The following is a 12,238-nucleotide window of genomic DNA, read 5'->3' on the forward strand; positions in this document are numbered from 1 at the left end:
CTTGATTCATTCTCTTCATCTGCGTTTGTTTCTCATAAGCACAGTTCTTATCTTTTTGTTCATCGCACTGTACGGGTCATAATAGTCCGTTGGGTTCTCTCATGTCAAAATAGTGTAAGGCTTTTAGAAAAATGCGGTACGAAAATCATGAAGCCGACATAGATAGGGCGGTTAAGGTGCAACTTAATCTCTATAGTAACAGCGAATTGGTCTTCTTGCTTTGGGATACGACAGGCAACAATGAAGTATGATGGTAGATTGATAGATTGTAGTATTATCATCAAAAGGAAAAGTGCTTCGAGGAGTTGTCATTCACATACGATAAAAATAGAAGTAGACCCAGTACAGAGCTGAGACACAACACACGCCTAAGCAGGCGATTATGGTCATTTTCGAGATTTTTGCTAAGACTTTTTATGTTACTGTGAAAGATATTAGAAAAAGACCTTTGTTTTCGCATCATTAAACGAAATGACCGCTTCTATTGTTTTGTTTTGTGATTTTTGCTGCAAAAGAAAGTAGATTCCAATGAACTGTTGCTGTAAATAGGCGCCCTGCTAGGACATCACAAAGCCACGTAACACCATGAATATGGAAACCTATTTGATACTGTTTCTTGAATGTTTGCGCTCAAATAACTTAAAACGTATAAATGAAAATCGAACGGGTATGTTTTTCTTGTATTTAGCGATCAATTTTTAGAGTTAAGTTCATGTCTTAATTTAGTTTGTGGCGATTTTGCTGTGAACTGAACGCCTACCGAAAATCGTCAGATCCCTTTAACATCAAACAATAATTATCATTCTCTTATGATCGCTATCGCCAGTGTACAACTGAGGAATTCGTTTAGCTTGATTGTGGTCATACATGTATGATTTTTGTCACAATTTCTTAGATGTCTGAAAGCTAATGTCTAAGGGTTTTTTATCTTTGCCTCTGTTATTTTTCACCTTAAGATTACGGAATGAAATACAGAAATGACAAGCATGGGATGAATTAATGCTTCGTCTTTTTTTATACTGAGTTGCAGTCTATTGATCGCCTTTAGAAAGCACTAAGAAAGGAAATTATTTTTACGGGAATTTTAGACTTGAATTGATGTTGTTTTGGAATGAAAGAATTTAGAGCGGCGTTTTTGTCGACACTGCTTCAATTGCAAGGTCCAACAGCAAGGATCCCAAAGTGTGTCCGTGTGTACCACCAGAAGCAAAACTCGACCAAATCTCAAGGGGCATTGAGCTATTTCAATTAATTTAAAGTTTTTATCCGGAAATTTTCAAATAATAACTCTTGTGATTTTGTTACATAGTTTCAAAATTAACGAAACCGAATTATTCTAGCGGCATTTGCTTGAGGGATTTTGTGAATGAAAACTTTGAAAAAAGTGGTTTGTATCAGCAAGACGATGCCCGGCCTTGCAAACGCTAATGAATCTACGCCTCCAAGGATTCATTATATGACAACTAAGAATATTCAATGTTTTGGTTTAATAATGACAAAAGTTTGGGATGAGGTTTACCTTGGAAATTTCTTATGCTTATAAGTCTTCCTGTTTACACTTTGCAAATCTCAAACCAGCCCTTACAAGCCTCTTTAGTGACATGATTTTTCGTACACAAGTGCATAGACTGACTCGGAGTTGACAAATTCAATCATACCGCCATTGCCCGCACTTTTCTTTCCTTTTGTCCCCAAACCAAGGCGTATTTGCTAATAAGACATATTTTTATTTTGCGAAAGTATCGGAGCATGAACAATTTTCTAAAGCCTTGAGGATCAGGGTGCTCGTAAACTGCCCATTTGAGCAATGATTATCTGCGACTTTTGTATATCAAGTTAGTTCGTTTGTTTAATAATTTAAGCACATTCTTCTCATTCGTCCATTCTCATTATAAAACCACTTTTGTTTCAGTAAGCAAACATTTTGATTGTTACGTTTGACCAGCCATGTGTGTGATACAGTTGTACGGACCAATATTCGAGACACAGGTCCTGGCACGTGTCCTTTACACGAGTCTTGATCACTTTGCAAAAAAACAAGATACGTGATTCTTGTCTCTAAATATTTACTGTTTTCTCATGTTATTGATGTTTTCTAAATATCTAAAGGCTGAAAGTACCTTGAATGTCAAATGGACACACACCAACGAAAAAGTACTGTATGGTCACATCAGGTCGAATAACACACTTTACCTCCGTCACTCGAGATGCGGTTAACGTCGATTTACTTTGATATCTTTAATGAGTTCATACTTTAAGTGCTGAAGCACGTTCCAGGAATCCCTCATGCGATGTCCTCGATTTTACAAATTCCAAAATGTTCATCCAAAGTTTTTTACTGTTTTGAAACCACAATGTTTCAAATGTGCAAAAAGAAAATCAAGATCCACAACTGTTATGAAATTTAAAATTTAGCCAAAATCAGTAACTGGAAACTGGCAACAAGGTCACGTTCAAAGTTGCGAGATTAAAATTTGTTCTTCAGTGGGCTTCAACAGTTTCTTTGGCCAGGAAAGAGTTCCACTAAACGACAGTCAGTATAGTCACCGTGATAATTTTTACTGACGGCTTTCCGCGATCATGAAAGCGTCATGCACCAAGCCTTTAAAACGGATGCGGAATCAGCGTAGTATCGTAGTTGCTGGAGTGGTTTTCATGGTAATAGATTGACTGTGGTTTTTCTAGTCAGCATTCCCGTTAATTTTTCTCCAGGCCTTTAACAAAACCGATGCGGAATTAGCGTAGTGCGGTAGTTACCGGAATAGTTTTCATTGTAATAGACTGATTGTGGTTTCTCTAGTCAGCATTCCCTTGGATTTTTCTCCGCCTTGGTTTCCGAATCTATCACTTCATTGGAACTGCTCTTGATCACTAACTTTTTTTCATCGCGCACTTCGAAGCTCCTGAAGGCCTAGTATCTCGCAACGAAATATTTGAAAAATGTAATACAAAAAGAACGACTGGTTAAAGAAACTTTAACAAATTTGAGCTCCACTGTTAAGTTTATAAATAGAATTAAAACAAAGGAAAGTATGTGGTTTCCGAAAAGTTAAAGGGTATTCAAACGCCACAAAAACAAGACTGAATGAAAATCACATTTTATGTGGTTGGTTTATGGTAATAACTGAATGACTGAGATAAAGTAAACATAGAAATTCGGGGAACACAGCAGGATGTACCCCGAGCAGTTGAACATTTTTTCATTAGAGAAACGTTCAATTAGCAGGTATGTCGGTTTAATGATGTTCCTGTTCGTCCATAAGCGATAGTTAGGGAGGGAACTCACTGGGCCCCGGGGTACCAATTATTTTTTGATGACGCAGGGAGGTCTGAGAGTGTATTTTACTTTATAGCGGTCTACTTGATTGCAAGCACAAAACCAGTCTTAAGTTGAAAGCAACACAAATCCATACGGTTTTACTTAATTTAAAAGATCTACCCAAGCTATTCTGAGGGAATGTATTCAGGTACTTCATGCGCCAATTATTTAGCAGAGATCACAATTGTTTAATGAATTGGAATAAATATAAAGTTTAGTTTTAAGGAGGCTCAAAATTAAAGGGTCTCTGGCTGAGGGGGCGCACGTAAGCCACTCGCGCAATACTTGAAACTACTCATGTCAGGTCATCAATCAAAGACAAAAAATTGACAACGTCGCTAAAATCGGAAATAAATTTCGTCAGATGTGTTGAGCACTATCTTGAAACGTAGCTCGATGCGCGGCTACACTGATATTTTTGTAAACGAGTAAGATTCGTTTCTTTCTTCATTTTTTCAACTTCCAAGAGCGTTTTCGAGAAGCTAAATATTTTGAGCAAGAGCCGATACAACGTAGATTTGATTTTAGTGGTGTACTATATTTCGGCTGGCCAAACCAGCCTTCTTCAGGTACAATGGGAGTTTACATTGTATTGGTTCTATTTACATGTTTGTAGCGAATTGATGTTGACGAAATACTGGAAAATATGTGATAAAATATGCCAGTTACAACAAATTTGAAGTAACGGAAAAATAACGGAAGGGACTGTACCAAATAAACTGAAATCTAATACGTTTCTTTAAGGATACTAAGACCGCTGTTTTCGTTTTCACGAGACTACAATAGTTCTCATACCGAGTATTAAGTAAGAGAGTTTAATGGGTCTTTGGATATGAGAATAAATACACTAAGACACCGAATTGGCAAAGTTCCTAGTTTTTCAGGTACCTTCGAAAAAACTGACTTTTAGAGGGTCTTAGCAGTGGTACCGTTGCCATGGCAACAGTAAGGGGTTTGCGGTAAACCTTAGAAAATGGTCTGACAATAGTTTAATAACTGACAACTGTTCACTGAAGTGGAAATGGCTAGTCGCGGTGAGGTAAACATCCACCACTGAGGTGAAGAATTGTTTTTTGAGATAATATGGCACAAAAAGGTGATTTTAACTCACATATTCCTGGCAAAGATTACAACATTTTCGGGCGCAAATCCCCCCGAGTTGCTATCTACTGATTTAGTGTATACCAGGAGTGTTTGGCTTTAACTGTGAGAAACTAAGAAAATTCAGAGAAAAAACATCTGATCTGTTTGCTTCAGCTTTCTTAACCAATGCTGATGTCATAGCGAATGTTAGCTTTCAGTAACAAAAGGATCGTTTAAGACCAAACCATCTGCTTGTTTTTTGAAACGATATCAATCATCCTGTTACTCATGTTAAAATGTCGTAGCAGCGACCTTTAATTAACAGAGGATTTTTAAAATGCAGTTGAACACGTTCTTGAAATAATTTTTCTGTAAAATCATGCCGCAAATCATACTCACGGAAGTTACGAAAAAATAGTGTGACTGGAATAGCTGATCTAAAGGATACAATTCAATGATTTCTTAAGGAAAAAAATTCTACCCAATTAAGAAAATTCTTAATTTCAACTCAAGTTCAGTTCTTCACAATTCTAAACCATAACAAGACTGGCAGGACACTATCATTGGTAACTTTTATGATCATTGCACATTCAAAAAGGTGGCGTGACTAGAACTGCTGTCTTAAGGCTTTGCTTTTACAGCTTAGCTCAAAGGAGAATACTAAAAAAAGAAAAAAAAGAAAAGAAATCGGATTAAGAGAAGAGATCAAATTTGGAGCGTTTTCCATTTTTCTATTCTTAGAAGGACTAAAAATAAACGCGATCCACAAAAGGCGAAAGACATCAAATGTGCACGGTTAAAATATATACTTGTAGTAGTAGTAATCCGGCCAGTAATTGGAAGGGTTTACGAAAGACAGTCTCATAACTTTCTGGTGTGATGTAGGCGGCACGTGACTTGGGCACGTGGTGTTGAAGGTTAACCCATCTTTTCGTTCAATGCACGAATAAATTGATGACAGAAGCAATACACAAAGCGTGACCATCAGGTACTGAGAAACACTACTGTGCACACAAGAAGACCGTTGAACACGACATCTCAACATAAACATTGAAAAGTCGACATTATTTGCGTGGGCCAGTGATACGAGGACTTCTGAGTGTTGTAAAACAACGGCAAAGGTAATATCTTAATTAGAAGCAAACAGTGTACACTTAACTTAATACAACGATACAACACTTAAACTCATGATCGCATGTGGTTTTGCAGGCCCCAGATTTTGTCCGTAACATCTCTGTTGCATTACCTTTAATACATTATAAATACGTTGCGTTCAGTTTATCATCCATAAAGAATTCATCCTTTTTCAGTGAATTAACAAGCAGGAAGGCTCAACCGTAAAGCTCATATTTAGGCTAGTCACGATAGGTTTAATTACCGCTGGATGATTTATTCGTGGAAATCTATGCACTTTCTCTCTTTTTTTTCTCTTTTTGTTCTTCCTTAGGAACTTTTCAGTTTAAATGGGAGATGGAAATTGATTGATTTATTTGTTTGGTTAGCCTGCCTGTTGGACAGATTCGGTACTCCTTATCATGATAGTAGATCATGCCAGCCCCATCGAAAAGTTTTGTCGGCACTTAGTCTAATGATTTAAAAAAGATATGATGATCAACTTTCCTTTGTGGATCTTGGCAAGAGCACAAAAATAATGAACTCACAGCAAACGGGCGTATCATTAATTCCATCGCCCTCACACGGATGGCGCCATTGTTCAAAGACTTCAATTGTTAATAAAATTACCTGTAAGAGCATTTCTAACCTCGTTGTGCTTAGGACAAAAAAGACAGTAATGACATTAATTCACAAGTTGGCGATAATGAACTTGGCATCTGAAAAGGAGCTTGATAGCTCTCCAATTTCCAAAGCAATCAATACATGAATCAAATATCCTTAAAGACTTTTCAAACAAAAGGCGAGAACCGTGGACTTTAGTCGAAAAAACCCTTCTTTACTGTTTGGGTTAATTTGACTTTGCTGGTAGTTAAAGTTCGATCGAATAGAAGAGAAAGGACGTCGTGATTTGCAAGTTACATTTTGCCATACGAAATTGCCCTTTTTCGGTTTGTATAAACAAATCACTGTCTCAGTTTATCGATGATAGCATATTTGGTCTGAAAAGGTTGCACCTGATGGTGGTGATATAACAATGCCTAAATGAGCCATTAGAAAGGATTGAGTTCTATATCTCAATTTCCGTTAGCGCCGATTGCTTGCTCTGTATGGAAGCCGGAAAATCCGCTTTATTTAGAACTAATAACAAAACAAAACAGTACACAGTGCGTTTAAACAAGAGAAAATGACGTTTTATAACTTCGTTTTCCTTTAATAGAATATTATCCACCTCTTCAAGTATCAGGTTTCCGAGGAACCCATCAGACAAAAAAAACCTTTTAGAGAGAGTAAAAACACTGAATTTAATGACCTCTCTCTATTCCTTTGATTTGCACCCTGGTGATAAACAAAGGAAAGATTTTCATTACAACTCATAGCATATGATTACGTGACCAGAACGGAATTATTTTACATCTTGTCAGAATGTAAAAAATAGGTACCAAGCTTGTCAAACACATGTAAGCGCAACGCTAAGTGCTGTTAGAATCGAAACCAAGTTGAATTTAGCGGCAGATCAGATATCGGGAGTAGCGCGATAAACGACTTTCACGGTTGCGAGATTCTACGTTATAACGATACTAAATGGTTTTAACATTTGAACTGCTTTTCACAAGCCCACATGGTCATTATTTTTTTTACTTTAACCAGGTCATGAGAGGAACAGAAAAGGGTTAAACTCTCAAACAATTCTAAAATATTAATGAGACGTTTCGGTCTGCCTGGTTGGTTAGCGATAGCTTTATAATTAGCTTTCTTCGAAGACGGTCTTTCTTAACTAAGACGGACTCTTCGATTTAAAAACTGACAACGGCACAAATGACAAATCGCCCTTGATTATTTACACGCGCCCAAAGCAATCCCAACAGAGATTAAATTATTGAAGTCAACACCTCATATAATAAAAGGCCTTTTACAATAGAATGTGGACCGCATTCTGTTTATAAAAAAATTAATTTGTTTTTCTTTCGGTGTAAAGCAAGCTATGCAGTTCTTCATTGCAACATTTGCCTCTCCAGGTGACAAATAACTAAACAAAAATGTTAGCGACAATCAGGCGTTTGTCCCCGTAGGACAATGAGGCTTTGAACAAAAGCAAACTTTGGACCAATGGATTTGATTGATGCCTTTGTGGAGAGTCAGCGGGATGAAGGAGTTACCATAACATTTGCATTCTCAAAGAATGATACATACTTGAGATGCAATGGTTAGGATTTAATTGTGGTAAATGACGTGAATGAGTTCAACTGGCAGAAAGTGATGAAACCAACATATTTCCTCGCTTGAGACGAAACAGGTACAAAAATTGCGTGCAACTTCATTTGTCGTGAATGACGCCAACTAGACTAGTGAAATCTATACTGTAGCCTAGTTGTTATCACATCGGTTTAGAAACTTTATATCGACTCAGTTGGACGTTAACTCCAGACGCAGATAAATATTGACCGCCGTGAGTGATAAAATTTTGTTTTAACTAAACATATCCAGGTAAGCTCACACTTAATAAACACCAAAGTATCAACCATTTGGTTGTATTCTCTGGGAAAGGAATGGGGCTGATAATTTAATTGACAAATCATTGATCACATTTTAATCTTGTATCATCGTTATCTCCCACAGGCCTGTGTACAATAATTCAAATCCAAGACGGACTGAAATCCTTGTCGCAGTCGTGTAAATGTCAAAGTTGAAAATGGCCTCCTCGCGAAAGGATAGCATTTCTAACGCAAACATATCGTCTGGCGTTAAGGCAAAGCTGCACAAATGGATTGGAAAGGCGAGCAAAACAGTTCGCGACAAGCGCATTGCCCAAGACGTCGCTGCGGAAATTGAGCATTCCAATCCATCAACAGAAAAAGTCCCAGATACTCTGTCGTTGCAACACTCACGGTCGCGAAGTTCACCGGTACCCATGCCAAACAAGGAAAACGCCTACAAAAAGGCAAGAAAATGGTCTGTGAATTTCACTCCCAATGGGACATCGAAAGAGGACGATGACATTGTGCGTGAGAACGAACGAAATCATTCATACTCAAAGAATGGAGGTCAACAGGATTCTATCACTCCCAGTGTGCGATTGGATGAGTCATCGATTGCGCCCAGCGGTGGTCAAGAAAATTATGAGAAAGAAACATTTTTCGAAGAGCAAACTGGCAGTGCTGGCGAGGAAACAAACAAGCTAAACGACACAGCACCGATCAACGGTATGAACGGTTTTAAAATAAATCTAGAAGTGCCGGGGTCGAATGCAAGAGCAAAACGTAGGGTGTTCAATCGAAGTAGATCCAAAACATCTATTGATCTCTCTGAGCAAGAGGAAACCGCCGTAGACGGAAGAATGATTTCTGCCGTTAGCCTCGACAGCATTCCAACAAACGTGCAAGAATTATCAGGGCAAATTCAGACGCGATTGCAAATGTGGGTCAAACGTGCGTCGTACTTAGCAGCCCAGTGTGATCGCCGACAAAGTGAAGAGTCTACAAGCTCCACCGATGAAGGCGCTAACACACCCGATGGTTCTCGACCACGATCTCCTGGGTCGGAGAACGACAATCAAATGAAGAAAATTAAAGAATTGGAGCTTGCACTCAAAGAACTGGTTGGAAATGTTGGGGTTAGAGTTGGAAGTGTACCCTCCAAGCTTCAGGAAATAAGCTCAAATTCTCCTGGTTCATCGAGTACGAACAGGTCTAGGAAGAACTCAGACGGACTAGGAAGTGATCAAGTGTATGAAGAATTTAATGAAAACGAAAAGGATTGTATGACGGAAAAAGGCTCAGGAGATTCTCGTAAGGCGAAGTCACGAGAGGCTCGAAACAACAGCTCAAGTTCATCAGAGTCAGACTCTGTCATCAAAACGGCAGACACTTTTGACAGAGAATCAAAAGAGGAAGATCAAGAAGATGTGGATGGCATCATTTTCTTGAAATCAAGTTGCTCTAATCGTCATTCACCCATCAATAACAGCCCACGAGAGCGGAAATCACTCAATTTACAGGATGTTTTGATATATGAGACCCTGATTGAGAACACGCCGAAAAATAGAAACAACAGCAAGAAGATGGCTCCCAAAAATCTCAGAGATGAGATAGGATTGCAACATACAACCCATGAAGAATGCTCCTCTGAGTTTGAAGAGAGCAAAGCTCGTTCAGGCAAGTGTGAAGTTCCAAATCCAAATCAAAACTCCAGCAAGACTTTGCTTCAAGGCACTTTTAGTTTGAAGAATGGGATACTAAGGAAACTGCCTGCTCGTCCCAAATTAAGAAGACATGCCATGTCTTCAGATTCTAATTTTATGACAACCAATTCTACTGTTCGAGACAGCATGAGACAATACTTAAATTTTAAAGATGCTGATCTTTCGGCTTTTGCCGTTGAATGCGTGAGGCACGCCAATAAAAAGAAACAAATTGCCCAAGAAGACGATCGAACGCATGATGGAAAAGGCAATCTGCAAGGGACATTTGTGAACACTAAGGACACAACTGCATTTCCCATAGAGCAGAAACCTATTGTTGTCATTTCGTCCCAGGATAACTACGAACAATCTGTCATCGGAAAGGGATTAGGCGATGATCCAGGAATAGTTGAAGATGCGCAGTCAAGCAAATTACCGATGGATTCTGTAGCCACTGAAGGGATCAATGCCAGCCAGGTTTCTTCGAGTGATTTTTTCTCCCGCGCTGCAGAAGAAGCTGAGCAAATTCTCGCTTCCGCGCCAACGTCAAAAGAATCCTTGGGGCGATCTTCGAGTAACCTACCACAGGATATCGAGAGTAATTCGCAGCGATTATATAAATTTCCCTCCATGCCGATGTTTTATTCACCAATAACCAGTGAGGAATCTGAGAAGACACAGCAACCGAAGGAGATACGAAAATCTGTGACATTTCCTGCTAAACTTCATGAGCTGGTGAAAAACGAAGTTGATTCGTGTGGTCATGAACCAGAACGACCATTAGCAATATCCAAACGTGTTTCCTCGAGCAGTAATTCTGTGTTGAATTGCACCGATGAAAATGGAAATGTTACCAAGGAACTAAGAAAGTCCCCCCGACAGCGACCAAAGATTAAACAAAGAAAAGTCAGTGCTCCAGCGATGATATTATTGGGTATGTCCCCGCCTGTTCGAGTTGACATTGAAGCTCTGATTTAAACTGACTGACTGAAGAACCATTTCAGTTCGTGGTTTTGACCAGAGAGTTGTAAGTTCAGTTTCAAAGTACAGGGTCACTTATTGCCATACAGATAAATGGCAAGTTTTAGCTTGTATAGAGAGGCGGATTTTAGCTGACAATCGCCTTACCTGCACTATAGAAATCAATATTGTACATTTTTAATAAGTCAGTGGAATTTGCATTTATCCTCCATTCCTCCATTTTAGACGATTCAGAGTATGTAATTTCATAAAGCTTCTGGGTAGGAAGTAAGGAAAAGTGAAAATAATCCAAAATGCTCTATGTCTCGATGGAATCACTTCGAGAAAACGATAGTCAAGTTGTAAAAAGTGTATAAATTCATATCCAAAGTATAAAAAAAGTATCATAGATAGATTTAGGTTCAAACAGTTTGACAATCAGAGATGGTTTGATGCGTAATGTGGTTGAAGAAAAAAGAATATAACTCTCAAATTTACGATTCAAAAACCCCACATTTTCGACACTCGTGCTAACTGAATGTTTTCATGACTCAGAGGTGACCTACGGCTGAATGAACAGCCTCATTCCAGGGGTACTCTCCCTTCCTGAGAGAGGACCCTGGGAGCGAGGTTGTTGAAAGAAGAGTCCTTCAGCATCCTTTCCTTTTAATAAGATATATAAAATATGCTTGAAGTAGAAGGCTGCCATTGTTGTTAGGTACATGTTTTAGTCTTCACGCCAGAGTACCATCAAACCGTATTCAAACAACATCACAATTTCCTTAACAATATATATTTCCGCATTAACTATTAGCAGTCATTTCTGGCCTTAAAATGTATTAAAATGGTGCGAAATGTACATTTTACGCTGCTGAACGAATTGACAAAAGCACCGAATGTTATATTTTTTTTTTATAAATTTCTACGAGGAACATCATTGCTTTCTTATCATCCAAAAAGGTTTTTAGAATCGATGATTCGGTATTAAAATGATCAGCCAAAAATAATTATCTCGATATTTTAACAAGCTCTTATGCAAAAAGGTTATAGAAACCAGATATATCAATATTTATTATAATACCTGTTGTAGAAAGGACCGCTCAACATTTGAGCCAGAATGAAGCAAACACTATTGACTTAGTTATTAACTGTAACGAAGACCCTGGGCGTTCTTTGTAACCAAATATTGCTGAAAGCTAGGGAGTATAATTTTTATAATCTCTTCTTTCTTTAGGGCAAAAAAAAGGTGATGAAGTATAGCCATTCATATTTAGTTGTATGCACGAAATATATCATTATATGTCCTTATCAAACCAAACATCCGGCAATAAAAAGGTTTGTGCCTACCTGTGAGTTGTCCAATTTGTAAGAAAACTCCTCTTTCTTACAAATGCCTTTACAAGCAAATTCTTGACATTCGTGTGTGATGCTGATTTTTTAATGCATATGAATTGTCATTATAATTATTATGGAGATTTTCACCCTGACCAGCTAAGGCCAGTGGAGGGGTTTGAAAGCTCGAGTAGTGACTTCCAGATATCCACCGGATGGAAGGTTTTTATCTGCTAAAGTTTGCCCCACAA

The 12,238-nt window shown here is 38.3% G+C and overlaps 1 protein-coding gene across 4 annotated transcripts; it reads left to right on the forward strand.

Moving 5' to 3' along the window:
- The first annotated feature begins 3,104 nt into the window (after positions 1-3,104).
- LOC137992970 (uncharacterized) lies at positions 3,105-12,003 on the forward strand. Of its 4 annotated transcripts, none has more exons than XM_068838602.1 (2): positions 3,105-3,226; positions 8,135-12,003. In XM_068838602.1, the coding sequence occupies exon 2, from the start codon at positions 8,193-8,195 to the stop codon at positions 10,671-10,673; it is 2,481 nt and encodes an 826-aa protein (XP_068694703.1). In that variant the 5' UTR covers positions 3,105-3,226; positions 8,135-8,192; the 3' UTR covers positions 10,674-12,003. The 4 variants fall into 4 exon arrangements, with proteins under 4 accessions (XP_068694703.1, XP_068694704.1, XP_068694705.1 ...); XM_068838603.1 differs by lacking the exon at positions 3,105-3,226 and adding an exon at positions 5,313-5,523; XM_068838604.1 differs by lacking the exon at positions 3,105-3,226 and adding an exon at positions 7,563-8,002.
- The last annotated feature ends 235 nt before the right edge of the window (positions 12,004-12,238 follow it).

This window comes from Montipora foliosa, chromosome 2, assembly GCF_036669935.1.
Source record: "Montipora foliosa isolate CH-2021 chromosome 2, ASM3666993v2, whole genome shotgun sequence".
In the NCBI taxonomy this organism is placed as follows: Eukaryota; Metazoa; Cnidaria; class Anthozoa; order Scleractinia; family Acroporidae; genus Montipora; species Montipora foliosa.

Excerpts from the sequence above, each read along its gene's own strand:
- LOC137992970 (XM_068838602.1), top strand. The coding sequence starts at position 8,193 with ATGTCAAAGTTGAAAATGGCCTCCTCGCGAAAGGATAGCATTTCTAAC.